Source organism: Equus przewalskii, chromosome 1 (assembly GCF_037783145.1).
Source record: "Equus przewalskii isolate Varuska chromosome 1, EquPr2, whole genome shotgun sequence".
NCBI lineage: Eukaryota > Metazoa > Chordata > Mammalia > Perissodactyla > Equidae > Equus > Equus przewalskii.
The window spans coordinates 74510115-74536710 of NC_091831.1; the positions used below are offsets into that span (position 1 = coordinate 74510115).

Consider the following 26596-nt stretch of genomic DNA (forward strand, 5'->3'; position numbering starts at 1 on the left):
GGGAGGGAAGGAAGGGTAGGCGGGAGGGAGGGAGGGAAGGAAGGAAGGAAAGAAGGGAAAAGAAAGGTAATGATGCAGAATGTCTTAGTCCTGTTTTTTTTTCCTGACCTTAAGTTGCTGCATTATTCTTAGACTTATTGATAAGACTCCATCTGAACTTGAAATGAACATTCTATTCACAGTCACCATCGTGCAAGGGATTTGTAATCTCTGTGGATCTTCCTCCAAATGTCTGTGCAGTTCACAGCTCACCTTCTTTATATCTTATATTAGTTTTGGGAGTTTGCAGCCATGGTTTAAAGAAGCAACAGTTCAGTATTCTGTTCCTTGATAAAATACCAACAGTAAATGAAAATCTGGATCCATAAAGTTTAAAAAAAGACGCAGGCAGTCTGTAACCAATTTCTGTTGAATACCCGGTGGCATCTGGCAGCTGAACACTAAGTAGGCACTCTATAAATACTGGCTGGACTGAATCCAGGAACAAAGACTCCCGAGTCCAGGAGCAGGAGGCCAGGCAGACAGCTCATGGGCAGCACCACTGTCAACAGCACAGAGCTCTCCCCAAACACGCAATTCTTATGCTTTCTTGATTTTAAACACTCGGCATTCATATATATTTGGTAGGCAATTCTAGCTCATGTACTATGCTATATAAGTGATTTGTACATTGTTATAATGGCTATATTAATAATTGATGTTAAAAAGTGAACAGAAGACATACTCCTAAGAAACTTTATCAAGGCTGCTGGTATTCAAAGTACAAATTCAGGAATTATGACTTTAACAAACAACCTCAACATTAAGGGCAATGTCTGATAAAATACTGTGTTCCCACTACCTCGTAGATCCTGGCACAGAGAGGGCACACACCAGTGACCACTCAGATAGGGCCTAAAATATCTATACACGCTTGCGCTCCAAACCGTGCATTGAAAAGACGCTTACCACTAGAGGGCGGTCAAGATCTAATTATGTATCAAAGCTATGTTCTACAGAAGCAGCTATAAAGGAAGATAAGCTAGTCTCTAAAATTTTACACATATCTAGAATCTCTCAGGTGTAGTTATGTAACAACTTTTAAAAATTATTGCCATTAACCAGTTATCCTTTTAATCTCCTGGTATTATTTCTAATTAAGCAATTCAAACTTTGATCAAACCTTATAATGAATAAATTACTTGTTCAAATGTTTTAAATATTATTTAGAACAATACTCCAAAGATAGTACAATTCAAACACTGAGTTCGTATTCAATCTGGAATATGTAAGCATTCCGCTAATAGAAAATAAATTGTAACCCTCATTAATTACAATGGGTTAGATTCAATTTTATCAAATTTTATGCCCTTACCTTTTTTTTAACGTCAGCAAGAGCAGTATGGACTATTATAAATTAACGTTTTTAATCTTATGTTAGTGATCACCAGATGTACTTTCCTTTATTCCATAAAATCTCTCACAATTATCTTTTAATTTCTGTTTTCATCATCCTTGTTTTGAAAAATCACAATTTTTTCCAGAGCCTCCCAATCGGTCTTTCCATCTCCAGGCACTCTCACCTCCAATCTGTTCCTTCCGAATGTCGCTACAGCTATATCACTGCTGTAAACTGTGGTCACACAGAGAGCTCTGGATTTAAAAATTCCTGGTGCTGGAACTCTTGGCACAAATTAATCCACATTTCTTAGGTGGGTTTGCAAGATATTCTATAGTTTGTCCTAATTCTTCTATTTTCATCCATTACTGTTCTCTCCCCACTTGTAGCCTGTAATTTAGCCTAACTAGACTATCAATCTTCCCTCAGCTCTTTCTATACTTAACTATATCAGATACACCTTCCTTTTGGCAGGAATGTCTTTTCTCACACTAATTTCTCCTTGCTGACATTTTGATCCCTTCGACGTCTACCTCAGATGCCTTTTTCTCCCCTTAGTGATTCCTCCAATTGGAAAATTAATCTTCCAATTTATGGAAAATTGATTTTCCATAAAAATCAATTGAATCCCCACCAGAGGTAGGCAGGCTGTTGCATTTTAGGATACACTGGTGAACAAGAACAGGATCTTAGCCTCCCTTGTGGAATACACTGCACTAGCCTCACTGTTTACCGCTCACATAACTTCAGTAAGATCCAACCTTGTCAACCAACTATCAATGATTCTATTGCTAAATTCTTAAAATTCAGAAACCATGACATCCTCTGATCACCACTTTTTCCTCCCAATTTTCTCATTTCCTTATACAAACACAGTCACTCTTCAAACACACTAACTTCCTCCCTGGCTTCCCTTCCTTATATACACAGCTTTTCATCCCTTCTTGCCTATTACTCTTCTCCTTACTTGCTCTGTTAACCTCAATCTTCGCCTAATTTCACCATCTTCATTCTCAACAACTACACTTGCTGTGCTGAGCTTGCTGGAAAACACACGCACACAACAGACTGACACCACAACTAGCTCAGTCTCCAACCCCAATAGGACCATTAATGTTTCTCTGCAATCTTTTCATCTGTTTGCAGCCCACTCTCTGTTCCATCCCACAAAACAGCTATTTCTAATCTTTATTGCTGAGTGACATCAGCAGGAATGGCAGAGTAAGGACGTCCAAAACTCCTCCTCTCCATCAAAGCAATGAGAACACTGAAAAAAATTGTCAAAGTCAACTTTTTCAAGCTCTGTAAATTAACCAAATGCTGGCAATAATATGGAGAGTGTTTATTTAATAAAAACAGCTGAATGTCTGTAAAGACGGCAAGATCATTGCTGTTTTAACTCGCCTTAGTCCCATCCCCTTCTCCCTAGCTACATGGTACACTAAAAGCCAAGAGCCCCTCAATTATAGCGAAAATCAGCAACCCAGAAGCCTCCGGGAGCGGAAAGAACAGAGCTGGAGCTCCCCCAAAGCCCAATTCAGATAACTGTCATTATTTTACCTTTCTGGTAGTTCCTTGGAAAATCCCATTTGCAAGGCTTATCTTTACTTGACCTGACTTAAAGCTTGCCTAATGCAAACAATCTTTGCCTTAGGGGTGTGGCAGATCAGAACTGGCCACCTGAAAATGTGTCTCTTTGGCTTGATTATTTTTAAGAACGAAAGACTCTGACAGCAACTTTGACCTTCCTCCAAGTGCCTAAAAGAATTTAAGATAGAAGGCCTATTCCAGGAAGGAGCTAATACCAGAAGATAACTATAATAAAATGTAAAATAGGTGTGATAGACCAGAAGGCATCAGCAAGCCCATTTTTATCGAAGTTCTGTCTCTCAGGTCACATTGTCTATAGGGGGCCCAGCAAACACTTGTTTAACAAACACTAGCATTTCCATCTCCATGTAAATTGCCTTCCTCCCCTCTGGAATCCCAAACCACTATTCCCAACATTCTTCTTTGTCTTTAGCTGAAAGTGGTATTTAAGGTGGCAGCTTCAGCCATTCTGGTGAGTTACTCAGTTTTTCTGGGTTTCTCCCATGTATACGTGTTATTAAACTTTGCTGGGTTTTCTCCCATTATTCTGTCTCATGTCAATTTAATTGTTAGACCAACCAGAAGGACCTCGAGGGTAGAGGAATTGTCTTCCTCCTCTATGGGGCATTTGTTAAAAATAATCAGAGGAAATTTTTTAACATTGCAGCTGCTTGAGGTAGCAATAACAGTTGAGGCAAACAACAAGCTGACCAAAAGATTTAAAAAGAAAAGCTGGGAATGAGATGTCCATAGCACACTGTGAAAAGTTCCAGTGTAATTGTGACAATCTAGAAAGCCATGCTTATGCCCAGGGCTGTGCATGTGTTCTAGAAACACCTAAGAAGGCTCTAAGGTCTCACCCCTGCACAAGAGGCTCTGCACAGCAGTAAAGGAAGGCTAAGGTGAAGACTCCTGGCTGTGTGTCAAAGGCAAGTCCCAACATGTATACACAGTCCCTCCCTTGACAAAGACCAGGGATTTACAAGTCCCAGACATTTAAGGAAGTCTCTGTCCATTGCTAGCTGACCACTAAGTGGCTAAAACAGACACTTCAGTGGCCTCACTTGACAGACAAAAAAAACTCTAAAAAAACTAGCTAAACAAAAAGTCATTAGACAAACAACAATTACAACAAGTGCAATAACAAACCCTGGGTGAGGGAAGAATCCAGAGTTGCCATTTTATAGTATTTTAAATGTCCAGTTTTCAACAAAAATAGTGAAACATGCAAAGAGACAAGAAATTATGTCTCAACGGGGGGAAAAAGCAGTCAATAGAAATTCTTCCTGATATTGGACGTACACAAAAATTTCAAATTAGCTATTTTAAATACATTCAAAGAACTAAAAGGAACTAGGCGTAAAGAATTAAGGGAAAGTATGAGAATGATGCCTCATCAAATACAGAATATCAGTAAAGAGATTGAAATTATTAAAAAAAGAACCAAACAGAAATTCTGGAGTTGAAAAGTAAAATAACTGAAATTAAAAATTCACCAGAGGGGCTCAACAGCAGGTTTGAGCTGGCAGAAGAAGGAATCAATGAATTTTAAGATAGATGTATTGAGATTATCAAGCATGAAAAACAAAGAACAAAGGGAATGAAGAAAAATAAACAGAACCTCAGAGGCCCGTGGGATACAATCAAGTGTGCAAACATACACATAAATGGATGTCTCTGAAGGAGAGGAGAGAAAACGGCAGACAGAATATTTAAAGAAATAATGACCACTTTCCAAATTTGATGAAAAGCATTAATGTACATATCCAAGAAGCTCAACAAAATCCAAGTAGGACAAACTCAAAGAAATTCACGAGACACATCATAATCAAACCATTCAAGGAGAAAGACAGAATCTTGCAAGAACCAGGACAGAAGCAACACATCACATATGGGGATTCTGAATAAGAGTAACAGCCAACGTCTCAGCAGAAAACATTGAGGGCAGAAGGCAGTGGGATGACAGGTACAAAGTGCTGAAGGAAAAAAGGTCAATCTACAATTCTACATTCAGCAAATCTTTATTGCTCTCTCCAAGGCTTCTAACACAGTCTAGCCCTCTCCCAGTCTTCCTCCTTAGCAAAAGGCTCATTTTAAATATCAACAGAAAGTAGTAACTGCAGAACAAGAATTCCCTCAGTTTCCTCCTGATTCTCCATGAAGAGAGGTTTCTACATTCTCTTCAATCCTTATTTCTTTCCCACCAAACTTAGGGGAGCAGGTGTTCTTCTTATATAAGGCTAATCCCTTTACCCACACTCTCAATTCCTTCCCCCCATCACCTCCTCAGAGACCACACTTCATCAAGCTCCTCTCCTTTATTTTCAACCTCTCTCTTTCTACCGGTTCTTTCCCTTAGCATAGAAAAATGTCCAAATTTCTCCCACTATTAAAGAAATCTACTTCATAATCAAATACCTTTCTTAAAGTATAAAACTCTAGGCCCAGATGGTTTTAATGATAAATTCTATGAAACACTGGAGGAAGAAATAAAACTAATACAAATTCAGAAAATAGAGGAGGAGGGAACATTTCCTAATTTATAGTATGAGGCCAGTATTGGCTTGATATCAAAATATGATAAAGATTGCAAGAAAAGAAAATTGTATCACAGTATTCCTTATAAACACAGATGCAAAATAAACACCAAAAAACTTTTTCTTTTAAAATTGGGAATAAGGTAGGATAACCTCTCTAACCACTTCTATTCAACACTGTAATTCTTTTTTTTTCTTTTTCGAGGAAGATTAGCCCTGAGCTAAGATCCACCACCAATTCTGCCCTTTTTTGCTGAGAAAGATTGGCCCTGAGCTGACATTCATGGCCATCTTCCTCTACTTTATATGTGGGATGCCTGTCACATCATGGCTTGACAAGCGGTGCGTAGGTCCACGCTCGGGATCCGAACTGCCAGACCCCAGGCTGCCAGAGCAGTGCATGCAAACTCAACCGCTACACCACCAGGCTGGCCCCCAACATTGTAATTCTTCATTATTAAAAAGAAACTGATAGATAAATTTAGTCAGATCACAGGATATAAGGTCAATATATAAATATAAATTATGTTTCCCATATTCACAATGAACTACTGGAAGATGAAATGAAATTAAAACTAATTTCATTTACAATACTATCAAAAATATCAGATAAACCTAATAATGGACAAGACCTCTACTCTGAAAACTACGAAACAATGCTGTGATAAACTAATGAGGACCAAAACAAATGGAAGGATGTGCCATGTGCATGAATTGGCAAACTAAATATTGTTAAAATATCAATTCTCCCCAAACTGATCTATAAATTCAACTGCAATCCCATCAAAATCAAATTGACATGTTGAATCTAAAATGTACACAGAAATCCAAAGGAAAAAAGAGAGCGAAAAAACTCTTAAAAAAGAAGAAAGAAGTTGGAAGACCTGATTCTACAATTTGTTATAAGGTGATAATAATAAAGATAGTGTGATAGTTGCTTAAGATAGACACATAGATCAATGGAACAGAATGGTCAATACACATTTGATGAAAGTGCCAAGGTAATTTAATGGGCAAGGGTAATAATTCCAACAAATGGAGCTACGATGGCGGGATACATAGCTGGACAAAAAACGAACCTTGACTTAACCTTACATCACACACACAAATTAACTCAAACTAGACTGCAGACGTAAAGAAAAAAGCTAAAATGATAAAAGTTCTGGAAGAAACCATAAGAGAGAAACTTTGGTTTCACAAGGGCAAAGATTTCTTAGGACACAAAACATACAACCATAAAGGGCAAAAATCATAAACGGACCTCATTAAAATTAAGAATGTCTGTTCTTTGAAAGATTTCATTAAGAAAATGAAAAAGCAACACACAAACTGGGAGAAAATATTCCCAATATCTAACATAGTCCTTATATCCAGAATACTTACAGAAAACTTACAATTCAATAAAAAGAAGACAAAACAATCCAATTTTTTAAACGGATAAAAGATTGAACAGACACTTCAGAAAAGAAGATATACCAAAGGTTAACGAGTATAAGGTGTCAGGATTACTGTTCATGAGGAAAATGCAAATTAAAACTACAATAAGATACCATTTCGCATCTACCAGAATGGCTAAAATCAGGAAGATGCACTCCCAATTCTTGGCCAGGATGTGGGAGCAACTGGCACCCTCATACACTGGTCGTGGGGATAAATCTGCAGAACCATTTGGAAGTTTCCTGTCAAGTGAAGCACGTATCTGTCCTCTGATCCAGCAGTTTTACCCCTAGGCATTTACCCTAAGAGAAATGAAAGTATAAATCTACACCAAGACTTGTCTATAAATATTCATAGCAGCCTTACTCATAATAGACAGAAACTGGAGTCAACCCACATCTTCATCAACAGGAGAATCGATAAGTAAATTGTGGTTTATTAGTACATGGAATACTCAGCAAATAATTCTGTGATACATACACAAAAAAGTATGATCACAAAAACATGTTGAACAAAAGAAGCCAGATAGAAAAATAAAATATATTGTAGTGATTACATTAATGAAAACTACAAGAGGCAAAATTAATCTGTGCTGACAGAATTTAGAAAGGTGTTACTTTGTTGGGGGCAGGGGGAAATTCTCCGTGATGAAGAAAATGTTCCACGTGTTGTTTTGGGTGGTGGTTCCTTTTGTGCATACAATTATCAAAATTCACCAAACTGAACACTGAGGATGTGTGCATGTTATTATATGTAAATTATACCTCAATTTAAAAATATAATTAAAAAGAACCAGTTAGCTTTGAGGGCTTATCCTATACCAGACAGTTGTAGAACTTTTTCTAATTGCTATGTCTTGGTTAGAAACCTTTTATTGTTTACTTCTATCCCCGTGGTCGTGTGGACGACATACTGTTTAAGACAGAGCTCGGTTCAGTATTTTGCATACCTAGTAGCATCTGCATCATAATGAGTCTGCCAAATATTTGTTGCTACAAAGTTGACCTCAAGATAAACAAGAAGTTGTATTATGATTATGAATATTACTGTTAGCAAGTAGATACCGCATTTTATTTGTAGCAAATATAAGGATTCAGTACTAAGAGCTGTCGAGATGCTAACTACACACTGACTCAACTTCAAGGACTGAAATCTGGAGTCAGAATGTCTGTGCTTGGGATCCTGCATCTACCACTTAGGAAACAGAAGACAGAAGGTTCTGAATCTCAGTTTCCTCGTCTGTAAAAAGAGCACAATACACGGACCCTCCTCATAGAGTTACTGTGAGGATTAAATGATAATTGTAAAGGTCTGATACACACTGGCTGCACATGGTAAGCTCCAGATAAACATTAGCTATTATTACTATTTAAGGTCCAGATTCCTATGCACAGTTACTACACTGAAAATATTGGCCATTAGAGGAAATTTGGGATAGATTTTTAAAAACTTCCTGTCAAAAGAATAGGTACGATAATGAAACACACAGACCTCATTTCATTTTTGCAAACTTTAAAATATGGATATTAATATCAACTGAAAATGCAGGAGCAAAGGATTAAGGAGTTAATCATTTTAAATCATATTCTTAAAAGGTATTATTTAAGGGAAATGTGTTCTTTACAGTACTTTTAAAAATCCATTTAATCAATACATATTTATCAGATACCTATTTTAATGTGTTTTCCTTAAAGCAAGATATTGCATTTATTAATATTGCCTATATGTATGAGGATAAATAATGAAGGCTTAGAAAACACTAGCCCCCACTCTAGGTTTACTCCCATAAACAACTCAAACCAACTCTTCTGAAAGAGAGTTCCAGACAGTATCAGAATCAGAGTTAAATGTTCACTTCAGACTCTTCAGGAAGGTAAACCCATTTCCTCTCCCTGCAGAATCACTGCAGAGCTGAGCCACTCTACTCAGAGATGGGTGTAATCCTTTAAGTGTCCTTCAGGAAAAAAAACCTCTACTGGCCTAAATTACAAACTTAGACTAAAGCACTGTCTTGTACTTCCCCTTTACTCGCTTATTTGGCTTTAAAGAACTACTACAGGATTTTGCGACCAGAGGAGAACAAAGAAAAACCAAAATACCATGATCTTGGTCTGGCGCCTCCAGGTTGTAGCCATACCCCAGCAGCGTGCGCACGGCCTCACGGAGGCTGTCCTTATTTGATTTCTTGGTTCGGTCATCTAGAAGGGCGTAGGGAACAAGGCGGGGGTTTCTTCTGTTCTTTACATCCTACAGGAAGAAAAAAGGTGCTTGGTCATCAAAGCAAGATAAACAGCTTTTGGAAATGAGACAGCTACCAAATACATCAAAACATAGAGCCTATGACGGTAAACACTGCCCCTTCCACACTCCTCTTGTCTTCTCAGACCATATTAGTTACTGAACCATTATTAACATAAAAGATTTAATCAAATGAGTAACTGCATCAATTTAAAGCAGGCTGTCTCCAGGAGAAGAAAAAGTGAAAATAACACCAGCAATAATGAAAGCCAAGTTGAAGGATCTCTAACCATCTTCCATCTGCCATGGTCACAAGGCAATGGGCTAGCTCAGAGAACATATCATTTCCTTGCACAGTTGACTGATAAGTCTGTTACAAAAGGAGTCAAATTAATACTGGTCACCTCTCAGGGATTTTGTGTCAATGGCCAACATAAGGCTGCTGTACCTTCTTAAGAAAAAAACCAGTATGTTACAGAAGGCCATTCTATGACCTCAGATAGCTTGAAAAATATGCATTAAGTTGACTTCATCAACTAGTGAAACCAGGGAATAGCAGGAGGACTGACATAACTAGAAAACTCACAATGTGTCTCTTGTAAAAGACACTCCAAGTTTAAAGTGTGGTTAAAATGGTGTTGACAAAGCAAGAAAACAGGCTATCTCACTAATTTTAGAGTAGAGTATAAAACTTACTCTCATGGGAGGTGGGGATGCACCAAAGACAGCAACTCTTTAGGGCACTCCTACTTAAGACATTACTTCTTTTCATTCACTCACTGAGACTCTGCTGAGTTTTTGTCAAACTTTTCATATTTCAGGCCCATACTCAATTCTCAATTTATCTTAGCATGAAGCAGAATTAGGAGGCTGTGGCTATTCTTAAAGCTTCTCAAAGAAATAAGCTATGTGGTAGATAGGGTTTGTTCTGGTTGGATAGGAGCAAGGAAAAAATGGTTTCCTCCTTTCTTCTTCCCTCTCTCTAACAAATTTGTACTAAATAGCTAATTCTGAATACGTGAACACCTACTGACACAAAGTCAAAGTCATCTGGCTTGCTTTCAGGCAACACCACTCCAAAGACACCCCAAAATAAACACACGGTGTCAAGAGAGTGCTTGCAACGCCAGGGCAGCTTCAAGTCACATCACCCTGCAACTGTCCCTTTCAACATGGTCGTTGTCCCCAGACTTTTCCCACACAGAAATGCAGAAGCCTCTAATGAATCGTACTCTCTGGAAATAGTGTCCTGGGAATCTGACTGTTCAAGGAGCTCCCAGGGGTTTCCATGCACACTAATGTTTGAAATCAAGTGCGCCAGAGGGACAGACAAGACGTAACTCAAGGAAACCCCTGCTCTCACGCAGTTTACAATCTAGTTCTAAGCTAGATTATGTTAACAAGAGGGTGATGAAAAATTAAAGACAACACTCACTCACACAATGGAGCAAACATGTGCTATGTCAGTGGGGAACATGGGGAAGGGGTGGGTGGGAGCTGGGACAAAGAATGGAGAAACGGTTCAAATGGGAGCTTCGGTCGGTTCATACAGAGCCATGTGTTTTCACAAGGAGAAGGCAGGAGCACCCTCCAGGAAAACCTGGTTTGTCCAACAGAACCACATGGTCTTCAAGGCAAGAAAGCCCTCCTTTGGCAGAGAGCCAGTGTGGATCCTATTCCCTCTGTGGTACAAGGTTCAGATTGACACACACACACAAATGTTTAAGTAGATTTAGTGCTGACATTCTCATCAGTTACAACCAGTTTAATTCAATATAAAAATATCATCTTATGAGGCAATCAAGGCTATTCAAGTTTTCCTTAGCCTTCCAAGTGACAAAAGTCATTGGTTTAGAAGGATTTTGGAAATACATTTTTCAAACCAAAGTTTTGGCTTTATACTGAACCATAGTCTTAAGTCTATAAGTAACAATTCCATTTTATTACTGAAACTCTTTAAGAAAAGGCAACCCCCCACGAGCTGGCAAGAGGCACTGAATTGTAACAAGAAAGTGAAGAATCTTGGCTCTGGAGTAAGAAGGTTTGATCTCAGCCTGGTTCAGCCACCTGTGTTGCACTGGGCAAATTGCTCTCTCTAAGGCTCCCTGTTCGCCATACATGCCTTAGGAATAAAAATTGTTCATCCTTTACGGAATTGTTATGAGAGTTAAAGAAGAAAATACATGTAAAACTCTAAGCATAGTGACTGGCATTTAATAATAATAACAAACTGTTGTATGGTATTTGTTAGATGCCATGCACTGTCGTAAGCCTTTCTCATACATAAATTATATAATAAAGTTAAATAATTTACTGATGAGGGAAACAGTGGCACACAGAATTTAAGTAGCCTGCCCAAGGCCACACGGTCACTAAGAGACAAGGCTAAAATTTGCTCTTAATACCTCTGCTGTGCTGCCTCAGTAGGCACTCAATGACTGTTAGCTCTTCCCATGAGGGTGCCATTAATAGAGATCCATGATTTTGAAATCTAGAAAACTCATTTTTTACTAAGTTTAACAAAATCTCAGTTGGTGGCAAAACATGATCTGAACTGACGCAAGGCTGTTTATAGTCTTTATTTATCCCTCTTGGTATTATCATGCCCACCTTGTGCTGAACAAATAGTAATCCATGGTCTGCGGCCCTGCTGAGGGTGCTATGGCACATGTAATATATCATCACATCAGTATTCTGAAAACCAGAAAATATCTGGGTTCTGAAATTCATCTGGCCCCAGGGGTTTTAAATAAGAGATTGTGGGCTTCTTTTATTGTTATTTTATCTCAATCTTCTCATATTTCAAAATTTCTCCTAAAATACAATCTCAGAGAGAGAAACGCTACAAAATCACATTACAAATCACCGTTCTGGTAATATTCACTGTGTACCTCCTGATAACATCCAGAGTTGGGGTCATCTGACTTCTTGGGTCCAGGACGAAAAAGGTGTTTTAGTGCATATATACATTAAGATAACTATGTGGGTTTTAAAACAGTCATTATTTAATCTCTCCTGTTACAAACCATACTAATCCTCCCTTAAGTACATCTCAGCCTTCACACTGAAGACCCAAGTTCCCACGTACCTGCTGGATGCCGTAGGTCCAGCCCTGCCGGACTCGATCCCGGGCCCACACGTTATGAGCATTTTCCGCCAACTTGTCCACCATCGCTTCCTGAGACGGGGTGAGTTTGATAAAGCTCAGGTCCATTGGGGCAGGCTTGTATCCACTCGTCAGCTGGTAACTACAAAGCAAAGTAAAAGAAATACATAAGCGACCTTTTCATAAAAGTCATGGTTTAAAAATCCCCATAATAGTCTTTTTGTGGCTCCACCTAATTTCAACTGTTCCATAAAGCACAGTGGTAACCACTGGTAATGCACCAGTCAGCAAGCCTAGGCCCCTTTCACTTAAGCTAATAACTCGGTGGGTGGAAAGGCCACATGATCTTTATGTTTTCATTCTTACACCAATAAAACACAAATGAGACAACTTACCTATCTCTCAAATTTGAGGACTTATCATTGATTGTGTTCCTAATAATGGAGGCTTTGTATAGTATAAATCAAAATATCGGTAATTTGATTAAAACATTTGATGAATTTCTGTGCCTAAGCGCACATTTTTCTTCAACTTTTAAATGTTATATTAATATATCTCATAAATCTGTGTATCCTTTCAGATACTAGCTGTTCATTATTCTATAGGGAAATTTTAATGCATTTATCAATTATTTCCCTATTGCCATTCCTAGTTACATAATTTAGGAAGCCTCTAGATAAGAAAGAGACTAGGAAATCTCAGGTATATAATCATCTAAAATATTAAGGCATGGATTTTAGGGAACTCTTACCAGGGACTATTTCCACACTCTGAGCTAGAGCGAGAAGATACCAAAACAAGTATAAGTTTTAATCTTTTGGAAGAAATATAAAACTGAAAATACAAAATTTTCAACACACACATATTAGGGGAATGATATCACCCTGCTAAAGACACACACACACACACACACACACACACACACACTGTTGTCTCATTCTCTTAACTACAGAGACTGGCACAAAGCCTATTTTCCAGCTGTTTCTCTCATTCTTCAGTGATTGGTGTACTCCCTATAATCAACTATGCCTTGGGGTCAGGATCTGTTTCTGATCCATTTTTCTAACTGCAATTATATTTAAAACAGTGCCTGGCAGACAGTAGCCTTTCACTCTACACTTGTTGAAATAATTAACTTTATTTACCAAATTATATAAAGAAACATGCATCTTCATCTCAAAGATTCTCCTTTTGTACAAATGAAGGAAAGAAAATTCAGCAGATAATTGTGCTGTTAAAAAAATAAATTTATGAGAACGTGAGAAACTGGTCTTTACGATAAAACTATAAGTAATCTTTCTTCTTCGAATCGTTCTGGGCTATGGCTAACACGATTACAGGTGAGCTCCTTGACAGCAGGGGGTGTGCCTGCTTTGTTCCTGGCTGTCCCTAGGACATAGACTACTGCCGGAAATGTGGTAGGCATTCAATAAACATTTGCTAAATGAATCGATGTATAACAGCAACAAATAATTACTTAAGGTTGAACACCGTTGACTTTACCTTAATTACTCCTATTTCATTATAAGACATCTTGCATTTTATAAATGATTTATCTACAGACAGAATTTTCAGAAATGTTTTGTTTACGTAGATTAGGCTGGTCTGGTAATTTCAATAATTATAGCTAATTGCTGCCTTCTGTCATTCAATTTACATTCACAAGCTAAACTTACAGACATGAAATTTTGTTCTGTTTTAAATCAGAACTCTGCAAGTTTGGGTAATTAAAAATATATTTTTCTTTTTTTTTAAATAAAGAAGCCACATAGGATTTTTCAGCCGCTCATACAAATCACTGTATTTTATAGAATTCTGATGTTTAAACAAGCGAATCTGTAAACTGTAAGCACAGCTCATACGCAAGTTCTCATTTGGAAAATATTTTCCTACAGAAAACGCTCCCAATACATGCAAACGCACCAATAGGTGATCAAGCTAGCACAGTCTAATTCCCAAGTTTAACATTATTTGCTGGAAGCAGAGTTAGGAGCAACGATAAAGAACTGTCTTTTGTACTTTCCCACCTTCTCATCTCTATGTCTCACTCGCCTCCTGACTTTCCCACAATCATCCAGCAAACGGTAGCACAAGAGCACACAACTCTCCTTCTCTCATTTTCCGGGGGCCCTGATCCATCCCGGTTGTCATAGATGAGACACATATGACAAAGTTTTGAAATTAATCGATGAATAACTGATTAGAGCCTATGCTAACTTAATGAGGGATGTGTGCATTATAAAAGAAGAAAGGGCCTTCCTCTGGCAACCAATTCTAATGGTAGACTTTCCAGAAATACTTCATATGGAATGAGGGGGTATTTTTGAAAGGTGGAGCGTGGGAAGGAGGTCCTTCCACATAAAAAATTTTAGATAAGTTCTACCAATGTGTAAAACAGGTAATATTGGCATAAGCATTTCTTGTTATTTTCTAAATTTTCCTCTTCCTATACAGAACATCTACTAGAGTTGCTTTAATTTGTGTTTGGAATGAAAACCCACACACAGAGATGCATTTGCATCTGCTTATTTGAAAGAGCACAATAATTAGTTCGTGCTCATTTTCAGGTATAAACTACAATTTATTTTACTTGCTTTTCTTCATAATCCTGTACAAGAAAGGATTTGAAGCTTAAAGTGGTTTTTTAAATGGCTACTAATCCCATCCAAATTAAAGTTACCAACTCCCATTTCACCTGAACCTTATTTCCACACTGTTATACTTCAAATTATCTTCTACAGTAAAAATAAATATAAATATCTTTGAAATTCATAGACTTCAACATACTGTATTTGATAAAAATGCAAACATTATGAATGCTTTAACCAATATGAATTAGTGGTATCAACAATGATTTATAAAATCATTTTTCTGTTTGTAGGACATGTTGACCAAGTAAAAAATCAAATCATTACATCAAAATAAGATTTTTTAAAAAATATAAATGTACTTTGGCAAATGATATCCATTTCATCTTTTTGATGCAATTTAATTAGGTACATACAAATCAATCAATTGCTAATATGAACTATTATCTTTTTGTATTTGAAAAAAACAAAGAACAAAGCTTTAAAATACAATGTGATTGATATGAATCTTGCAAGCTAAATGGTTTCAAGTAAAGTTTCAGATTGATATGCAGAAATTTAGAAGAAATAAAGGAAAGATTGCTATAACAATTTTCGGGAAGTAGAATTTCATAACACAAATAAGAGAAAAAAGTCATATTGTAACCATGGGTCCTCTAGGACCAGTTCAAGTGACCCCATCTCATCAACAGAGTAATTAAGAGTGATTTTTCAGGAACTGAGACCCTTTGTCCAGTTCTGCCCAGCTGAGCCCACCAACCCTTCAATTGGGCCTGTGCAAATATCTGATAAGTGAACTTTTTGATGCCAAAAGGTTGAAAACTCCACCCTCAGATCATGCTAACACCACCATTTTGTGAACATGCGTCCTATGAAGAGCCGTGAAGCCTGACCACACTTGGGCGATCATCAATTACCTCACTTCTCCTTACCTCCAATCATCTATCTCCACACTTGAGACCACCCTGCCCTTCATCCTATAAAGTTTCCCCCAAGCTCTAGATCAGGGAGACAGATCTGAGAGCATATGCCTCCTGTCTCCTTGAAGAGGGATCTTGAAAATAAAGCTACTTTTCCCTTCCCAAAGGCTGTTGCCATAATAATTGGCTCTTTATACATAATGGGGGGCAAGCCCTTGCTTGGCAACAGTCATTAGTAATTATATTAATAAAAACTATGCATAGCTTGTATTAGAGACATCTATGTATGACATTCTACCTTCTCATGCTTTCTGGGAAAATCCTGCCGGAATCAGTCAATATATCCCTTTCTCTCCCAATCTATTTTTTTAGTAGGTATAGTTTTTACCTCTCTTACTTTAATAAGCAAAGTCTGTGTGCCATCAATCATCTTGGAAATTTAGCTTATGAGGAATATATATGGAATTAAACAAATACATTCAATACGTTCACTTTCCAAAGTATCAAAATTCTTTTGTAGTTATTAGGCCTTAGTTTTATTTTCACGTAATATACAATCCAATAAATTGTTTCTAAATAGCGAGATTAATACATTACATAAACTGTCTGGGCTTCAGTTTCCTTACAGTAAAATTTCTTTTCTAAATACCTCTTTGCCTGGGGAAAACAAAACTGGCAAACTGCCAATCTCATTTGCATCAAATTACCAAAGACGTAAACAAAAAATTGATAGTACTTGTTCCCATTGATGAATTGTCACATTAAGGAGCAATTCAGTTTTGTACTTCGTTCCCCCCTACCCACATTCTTCCTAAGCAGGTATTCTAAATGAGCCTTTGAGAAAAGTGCTCAGTATAATACGACTAAAGGGCCTATTAAAGTGGTGCAACAAAAATATGGCAGGATACCAAAAACACTAAGCAGCAAGTCTTTTCATTTTTTCCAGCCTCTCTCACCTCTCAAGCTTACTTGTTTAATATGAACCAGGTTAAATGAAGCTTGGAAGGCATTCTGATGTGAAAGATGTGCAGTAAACATGAAAAGATTATGTCCAAGTTCAGTGGATGTTAGTTGTAAATTTCAAAACCAAATCAGTCCTTCAGTACCTTGGAACAAACAGGAAAATCTCAGATGACTGCACACCAGAGATATTAAGACCAAGTTTGACTGGAAGCACATCTACTAAAAATCACTACTAGCCTGACATTTTCACAGAAAGGATATAGAGAATATTCAAAACCCTTCTCCAGAAAACAAATACGGAAGAATTAACTTCCGTGTAGAAATTAGAAAAGAAAACAACAGCGACACATTTCGTCTACTACTTCACATCTTTGTTTTGTTTTTAAATAAAAGCGTAATATGATGATGTGCTGTGCCACCCCTGCCCCCAATTCCTTGTTACTTCAAGGCCTTCCTCCAGCCCACAGTCCCTTTGAAACAAAACCTGGAGGTATCCACTGCCCCAAGAAAGGGTCATTTCAAGAGAGAGAGACCCAAAAAAAGCCATTCTTGGCTTCTGGATTTCTAAAATTGGCTTTGAAAGTTCATTGCAGAGACAAGAATCTTTAGAAACAGGCCTCCTGATATTAAAAGCTTTACTTTTGAATACCAAAAAAGCAAGGTCCTCATGCCTTGGGACTTAAAGGAAGATCAAGTAGAGAGCCCCATCTCTCCAGCCCCAGTCAGGCTGAAAGTTCCAGAGCCTAAAGAAGAGGAGAGGTAGAAGGAAGCCAGCACGCTCCACCCCTCGCCCAGGTGGAGAGCAGATAGATCCCAGAGCAGAGCTGAACTTCTGTCTTGCTTCCCAGATTGTACCAGGAAAGAGCCAGGTCCCAGAATCTCCCACACCCAACCCTGTGCATCACAGCTTCAGGAGAACAGATATGGCAACAAACCAAGTCTAGACTGACAGGCAAGCCGCCCTCCCCCCTCCAACAGACTTCATTCCCCAAGTTGTCAAAGAGAGCATCTTAGGTTTCCAGAACTTCCTAAAGAGTCCTGAATGAAGCAAAAAGAGCAGTGATCTGGAAGACTCACAGAGATGAGGAGGAGAGACCCACTGTGTGGACCCATAACCAAAGATCAGTCAGGAAAACATGCAGCCCATAACACGCCAGCAGAGAAGAATAAAGACAAGTGACAGAGACTCTCTTTGACCAAACTTGGGTCAGGCTCCTCTGTGTCCCCTTTCTGACTGGGCCTCTGATCTTGGGCTCCATCCTTTTTCCCTTTAGCCCAGTTTTAGCAAGAATCTTGATGGATCAGTTTAGTGAAAATGCCCCACCCATGAAATCAGATCATGTTCTTCATCCCATACCCTTGATATCCTATCACCCTGGTCCGCCTTCAGCAAAAATCCAATCAAGTCAGTTTTCTCAGAATCCCCCTTATTCTTGATGTTTCCTCTTAGTAATTTCCATCCACAGACCCCCATCCTGCCCCTTGGCTATAAACCCCGCTTGTCCTTGTATTCAGAATGGAGCCCAGTTCAATAGTGAGGTCTCTCTTCCCCTATTACACCAGTTCCTGAGTAAAATTTGCCTTTACAACTTTAACTTCTGTCCAGCTCTGGTTTTCTTTGGCATATAATTCAGTCCATGACAGCAAACTCAAATGAGAATGACCAAGGATCCAATGCCCCCTCTCCATCAGGTGAGTGTCCCAAATGTATGTAGCCCTGGGAGTAAGAGGGGGTAAACCCTGAATTCAAACTCAACAGCAAATATTCATTCGGTGGTAGCATGTTTCAGGCCCTGTTCTAGGAACCAATGATACATCATTGAGTAACATGGACAAACAATCCTTATTTTTACGGAAATTATGTTCTGATGGGGACTCAGGCAGCAAACAAAATAAATGTAAAGTAACAGTATATTAGAAGATGCAAGTACTGTCGGGAAAATAAAGTAGAAAAGGGGGCATGGGAGGAAGCATAATTTTAAATTCTAAAGAAGTTGAGGAAGACGACTGAGAAGATGACATTTGAATCGAAACTTAAAGGTGAGAAGAAACACAGAAACCATTGATTTTAATTGAGTTTGCACTGAACACATTAGTATTAGGTTTCTGCTACCAAGCTGCATTCTGGCTGCAAGGCCCATTGGGTTTAAATACGAAATTAAGCCCAATCAGAGAAAATGAAGAACATTACATATTAGCACGTTTTTAAATTTGCAGTCTTTGAAATTTATTCACGATACATAAAAAGAGTGGATAAATTTTTTTTTCTTTCACAATCACAGTGCCCAGCCATTACAGAAAAAATCCAACTGTATGTGTAACACCATTTTCCAGGTAGGTAAATATTTACATAAACTGAATTGTGTACATGTGCTCGCATCTATATACACAGTATACACACGGGCCTGCACATTCAGCATCCATCTAAGCATTCATTTCAGAAAGGCATTTTAAATTTATATATACATACATGTATTCAGAATATCATTCTTAACCTTTTATCTGCCCCTGTATGCCCCAAGATGCCCAGCTGCCACTTACCTCTCCACTTCCCATCACTACCAGTGGCTTCACGGCATTAGGGGTAAGAAGGTGGTGGAAGGAGGAGGGAATTTAGCAGTAATTTGAAAAGCCTCTCAGACGATTCTAATATGCTTTTTCAAAACTCAACGCTACCTCTTACTTCCCAGGAATATATACAGGCAACCAGTTTCTGACCAACTAGGTTTAGTGTTGATTTAATAACAGATAAGTGATAAAGAAAAGTTTAAATAAACGGCATTGATATTCACACAAGGATTTTATTTTCATTTAAATCTATAGATTTCTTTTAAAACCTCAATTACTCAGGCACATTAGATATTGGGGATCACGAGCTCTGGGAATGGATTCCTCTTCTGTTGCATTTTTCTTTATTCCTATAGCAACTGGACTCTATGCTCATCAACTCATGCACTGGATCAAGAGTCTAATTTTACAATAAATGTAGGAAGATTTCTGAATTTAAGAATAGACGATACTGTGTTGTACCTTTCAGTTTCATGCTTGTTTTGAGAGAAGGAAGAGGAGGTGGAACAGGCAGAAAAGGAGAACAGAACTACGACAAATCACACATTCTACTAACGTCCTCAAGGATTTTGTGGGTTTTGTTACAGATACTCTCCATTGCATTCTTCATCTCATTTATTGAATTCTTCAGCTCCAGTATTTCTGTTTGGTTCTTTTATATAATTTCAATCTCTGGTAAAGAAATCCTTCTGTTCATTAATTTCATTCCTGATTTCATTGAATTGTCTTTCCGAGTTTTCTGGTAGCTCATTGAGTTTCTTACTAAGAGCTATTTTGAATTCTTTATCAGTTAGATAGTAATATTCTGTGCCTTTGAGCTCAGCTGCTGGTTTGATATTACTTGTATGTTTCATATTACTTGTAACTATGCATTTCTGCTGCCACATTTGAAGTAGCAGACATCTCCTTAGCTAAGCTTCTCTGTCTTCACTGCTTCTTATAATTCACCAGCCTGCCTATTAGAAACCTCTCTTTTGTTTTCCAGAAGATGACACTATATCTCCCTTGTGGTTTCTTCCTAGCCAACTGACCTTGGTCTGTTTTCTGAGCCTGCTACTCCCTGTTTACCAAAGCTTGCTCTCTCAGATGCACTCCAAATCATGAATAAGGAGCTGGCAGAGAGTGGCGGGGGAGATGTGGGTTTAGCACTTGGTGAGTTGGGGGTGCCCATGGACCAGCAGGGAGATCCCTGGGGGTGGCTCTCACAGAGGCTCATTCATGCACTTTCTGCTGAATGCAATCACTTCAAGGCCTTTGAAATTCTTATCTGCCTCTTTCCCAATATTCTCCCTCCCTCCAGTTGCAGAGCTCCCACCTTAGAAGTGCTGGTGGAGAGTAATGGGTTTCTCCAGCTGCATCCCACCCAGCTGGAGTAGCTGGGCCCTCTATCACTGTCCTCCAAGTTCCCTGCGGGAGAGGCAGCCTCCGCCAGATCCTTCAGCACGATTAGCATCTTCTTGGGGGTGGGATGGCGCTCAGAAAGTTTCTCTCACAGCCTCCGCTGCAACCAAACTCATATTTTTCGTTTCCCTTTTTTTTTTTTCCTTTGGGAGGGCTGGACTTTGCAAGTTCTCTCTCGTGGGTGAATGCCTGCCCAATTCAGCACTCCCCAGATTCTTTCCCAACAGCCACAAGAGGGGTTCAGGACATCTTGCTGGCTCTGCTGGGTCCACAGCCCTTATGGGGTGTGTCTACCTCCTACCCACTGCACTGGTGGGCGAGATCCCTCTTGGGTCCCTTGGAGGAAAGTGAAAAGTCTGGAAAACCCCGCAAAGGTGCTCTTGTTCATATATGGGCATCTAATTTGTTGACTGAAAGGGTGATACAAAAGAGAAATGTATGCAGCCACATCGCTGATGTCACTCCTGAACCAGGTTTGTTAGAAACTGGGGGCATTGCTGTAAACAAAGCCCTGGCCCCTTGTTGAGTACATATTTCAGTTTAGGAGACAGAGAGCTGAACATCAGGTATAGAAGTGCAACTTTAAAAAAAAGCAGGGTAAAGAAATGACCAGTGCATTATAGATAGGATGCTTAGGGAAGACCTCTAGAGGAGTTTATATTTTGGCAAAGACTTAAATGAAATGAGGGTTCTTTTGTGGTTTGTGTTTTTTCTGATTAAAAAAAACAATCCTTCCCCACGTCATGGTCATGAAGATATTCCAGTCGCTTGTCTTCAGAAAGTTTTTTGTTTTGTGTAATTAGCTCTTGAATTAACCTGCAAATCTTCATATATAGTGCAAGGTAAAGACCTAACTTTTTTTTTCTATTTTGCTAATCAGTTATTTAAATACCATTGATTGAAGATTTCATCTTCCCACTTATGGAATAACCTTTCACATATGTCAAATTTCGGTATACTTGGAGGCTTTCTCTGTCTCAATTTGTCTATCCCAATACCATTATAACACTGCCTTAATTACCACAGCTTTATTCTAAGTCTTGATATCTGAAAAACCTTGTTGATCTTCATTTGCAAAAAACTTCTGGCTATTCTTGGGCCTTTGCAATTCCATATACATTTTAGAATAAGTTTATCAAACTGCTGAAAACCTCTGCTGGTGGAATGACTAGAATAATGTTGATTTTAAGATTGAGGAGGGGCCAGCCCCTTGGCCAAGTGGTTAAGTTTGTACGCTCAGCTTCAGTGGCCTGGGGTTCACTGGTTTGGATCCTGGGCAGGGACATACACACGGCTCATCAAGCCATGCTGTGGCAGCATCCTACATAGAACTAGAGTGACCTACAACTAGGATATACAACTACTTACTGGGGCTTTGGGGAGAAAGAAAAAAACAAAAGAAGAGAAAGATTGGCAACAGATGTTAGCTCAGGGCCAATCTTCCTCCCCAAAAAGCATACTTAAAAAAAAAAGATTGGGGAGAAATGATATATTTGTCTTATCATCCATGAACATGATCTATCTCTATTTATTTAGATATTCTTTGAATCAAAGTTAAACATTTTGTCCACAGAAGTCTCTTGCCTCTTTTGTTAGATTTATTCCTAAGTTTCTTAACTGTCTTAGGAATTAGGGATTTCTTTTTTCTTTTCCTTTTTTTTAATTTGCATTTATAAATGCTACCTAAATGGTATTTTCAGAGATGCTGACCTAGCAATATTGCTGAACTTATTGTTAATAAATAACTCTGTAAATTCTACTGAGTTTTCTATATAACAATATTACCTGTTCTTGATGACTTTCTTCCTTTCCAATACTCATACTTTTTTTCATGTCTCATTGCATTGGCTATGTTGAATACATCAGGTAATAGTGGCTTACATTGCCTCATTCCTGAATCTTAACAGGAAAACTTTTGTGTTTTAGTTATAGATTATTGGCTGCTGTTGGCATTTTGACAGGTTAAAAAGGTTCTATCAGATTATTGCTTGCTGAGAGTTCATGTGCTTATCAGTAAAACATTTTCTGAAATATTTTATTTTGAAATGCATTAGGATGATCATATGAATTTTCTCCTTTACTTTATTAGGGGGTAACGTAACAAATACTTTTTCTAATGTTAACCCATCCCTTCATTACTGGAATAAACTCAGCTTGGTCATAATATACTTTCTTTATAAACTGCTAAGTTTGCTAATATTTTGCTTAGCATTTTCACATCTGTGCCCAGAAGTGAAACTGGATTATAATTTCCCTTTCTCATACTGCCCTGATCTGGGCTTTGGTTTCAAGGTTATTTTATTATCAGAAAATAAGCTGTAAAGTACTGCTTCTTTTTCATTTGAGACAATCTGTTCTTAAATATTTGGTAGAAATCAATGGAAAAGTTGTTTGGGATGTGTGTGGGGGGGGGTGTGTGTGTTAAATTATTAATTTAATTCCTTTAGAAGTTATAGTTCTACTAACATTTTCTTTCCTCTTGGGTCAGTTTTGATATTATTCTACACAATTGTCCATATTATTTAACTATTGAAAATTTTGGCAGAAATTTATTAGATTTTGCTATCTCTTCTGAAAATATCTAAAATTGCTAAAAGAAATATTTCTTTTTTCCTTTATCAATCTTTTCAGGGTTTTCTTTCCTGCTTATTTAGCTTTTAAAACATGCTTTCTCCAAGTATTTCTTTATACATGCAAACCATATGTTTTGATATGAAGTCTTTTCCTTTTCCATTCTTGTGTTTTTAAATTTCCACGTTGATATGTTTGATCCATAAGCTATTTAGAACCATGTTTTAAAATTTCTAAATATGTCATGGCTTTACAGGATTTTTTTGCTACTACTATTACTCCTGGTGATTCAGTGAATATGATCTTTATGATATCAATGTCTTCAGGTAGTAAAGGATGTTACATTTTATAAATGTTCCACGTGTGCAGGTTCTATATATATCAACGTTTCAATTTGCATGTAATTAAATTTTTATTAATCTTTGTTAACATTTGTCTGTTATACATAGTTTCTGAGAGTTGTATTATTACTATGATTGTACATTTGTCTACTTATTTTTGAAAATCTATTAATATTTTGCTGTTGGAAGCTGTTTTATTTGGTGCATAAATGAGTATTTACAGCAAAATGCTTGTTTTCTTGATCCTTCTACAGTGACTTTCTTTTCTTAATTTTGTTCTCTGAGTTATTTTGTCTTACACAGGACAACTGATAAAAAGGAAACTGCATCAGTTTCCTTTTTTTTTTTTTTTTTAAAGATTTTATTTTTTCCTTTTTCTCCCCAAAGCCCCCCGGTACATAGTTGTGTATTCTTTGTTGTGGGTTCTTCTAGTTGTGGCATGTGGGATGCTGTTTCAGCATGGTCTGATGAGCAGTGCCATGTCCGCGCCCAGGATTCGAACCAACGAAACACTGGGCCGCCTGCAGCGGAGCGCGCGAACTTAACCACTCGGCCACGGGGCCAGCCCCTGCATCAGTTTCCTTTTGAGTAATATTTCTTATTGCATTGTGTTCTAATTTTTTTCAACGTTTCTGTTCTGGATTTCTTGATGTGTCTTCAATAGCTGGGTTTTATTTTTCTGAGGTGTGTACAACATGAGCTATCTTTTTTAATCCAATCTGACAATCTCTGTACCTTACCTGGAGAATTTAATCCATTTACTTTTACTGTGATTAATGATATATTTGGATTCACATCTATCATGATATTTTTTATTTTAAAAAATAACTATTTTTGATTCAAAGGAATATCCTTTAAAGCATTATAATAAAATGAACTCCATTAATCCACCACCACATTAAGAATTAGAACATTACCAGCACCATTATATCTATTTGGATGCTCCTCCCCATCCCACACCCTTTCCTATACTCCATCCCAAAGACAGTTACTATCTAGAATTATTATTCTACTGCTTAAAAAATAGGCTTATCAAATAAGCATACAGTCCTAAAGATATGTGCGCGTGTGTGTATATTATTTTTTTTAGTTTTAATTGTCTTTGATCCTCAAAAAAGAGTGCTATACTTTATATAACTTGTGGGATATGTTTTTATCCATCCTTGACATTATTTTCTAGGTTCATCTATGTTGTCATTTATAACTATACTTCATTAATTTTAGTATGTGACTATATCCAACTTAATCCATCTTCATACTGAATAATATTCCTCCCACTCTTTCTGATCTCTCCCTTATTTTACATAATTACAAATAATATTGCTATGAACTCTAGCTTTCATGTTTGTTGGTGTGAACTTTCTACGGCATATCTCTAGAAGTGAAACTGCTGGGTAACAAGGTGTGCAAATGTTTAATTTTACACAATGATGCCAAATTGCTTTAAAAATGGTTGTAAAAACATTCCAACCATTTAGACTTGGGCTGATCTGCAACCACATCAATACTTGTTATTATCAAATTCCCTAATTTTTGCCAATAGAGTAAGAATAAAATAGTATCTCATGGCAAATTTAGATATAATATAGACTGTCAGCAGTCTATACTGTTTTCATTTAATGAGTACAGTTTTCATTTAATGACCTCACCTTTTTCATTTCTCCACTTATTCTCCAATAATGCATAGTAACTGAGAGCAACACAAACAAAAAGCATCAGTAAAAAGACTAAGGAAGGCAGAAGACCTTAATTCCTCCATGAGAATAACTTATTGTAAACCCTGTGTCCTATCTATCTATCTATCTATCTATCTATCTATCTTAGATTTACAGAACAGAATTGAGATAGTTATCATAAAAACATATATTAACCCATTTGTTTCAACAGAAATAAGAAGCCAGATTTTTTCTGACAAGAGATAATGCTGTTTAAACTGATTCTTTTGACAAGTGAAAACTCGCTTTACCAAGAAGGTTTCATAGCAGATGAATTCCACAGATTGAATAAGCTAAATTCTGACTAAAGTTGTTTTTTTTTAAGACTTTAATTTTTTAGAGCAAAATCAAGAAGAAGGTACAGGGAAATTTCACATACCCTGTGGCCCGCCCCCCTAGACTCCCCCATTATCAACATTCCCCACCACAGTAGCTCCTTTGTTACAATTGATGAACCTATATCGACACATCATTATCATCCAAAGCCCATAGTTTACATTAGGGGTCACTCTTGGTGTTATACATTCTATGGGTTTGGAAAAACGTGTAACGACATGTATCCACCATTATAGTGTCATACAGAGTATTTTCACTGCTCTAAAAATCCTCTGTTCTCCACGCATTCATCCCTCTCTTTGCCCCCCAAACCCTGGCAACCACTGGCCTTTCTACTGTCTCCATAGTGTTGCCTTTTCCAGAATGTCATATACGTGGAATCATCCAGGATGTAGCCTTTTCAGATTGACTACTTTGCTCTAAGGTTTTGATGAGATACACACTTACATAGCACACGACAAAAATAATTTACTAAATATATTATGCTGGCAAAGGTAACTTGCAATTACATTTCCACCTCCTTATCCCTGTGTACACCAGGTTAAATAAGGTATCTCTAAGTGAAAGAGTAACAGATGTAACTAGTTTTGTTGTTGTTGTTTTTAGTCTTAATAATGCCTTTATGATAGACTTTCCAAAAAACTGAGTGACTTAAATGAGAGGATAATAAATTCTTTGACAAACAAGGTAGTTTCCAATCTTTTGCCTTTAAGAAACTGAACAAGGACATGATTGAATTGTCACACGATAGATCATTAAACATGTTTTTTAATGATGAATGACTATGAAGTTTGGTTCACTGAACTGAGTGATTTTTTTAATAATAAAATTATTTACTTATGTGAACAAAATATGTAACGGACCCTGCAACTTGTCTCTACGACAATAAATAATATTTATACATGGC

At 37.6% G+C, this 26596-nt stretch overlaps 1 protein-coding gene across 1 annotated transcript in view; it reads right to left on the bottom strand.

Moving 5' to 3' along the window:
• The window catches only part of RYR2 (ryanodine receptor 2), a 689571-nt gene that overhangs the window by 243726 nt on the left and 419249 nt on the right, over positions 1-26596 (bottom strand). Inside the window, exons 26-27 of the mRNA XM_070568189.1 lie at positions 12269-12428; positions 9042-9189 (exon numbers count right to left, since the gene is read on the bottom strand). Of these exons, the coding sequence (XP_070424290.1) occupies positions 9042-9189; positions 12269-12428 (308 nt within the window). The remainder of the gene's footprint in view (positions 1-9041; positions 9190-12268; positions 12429-26596) is intronic.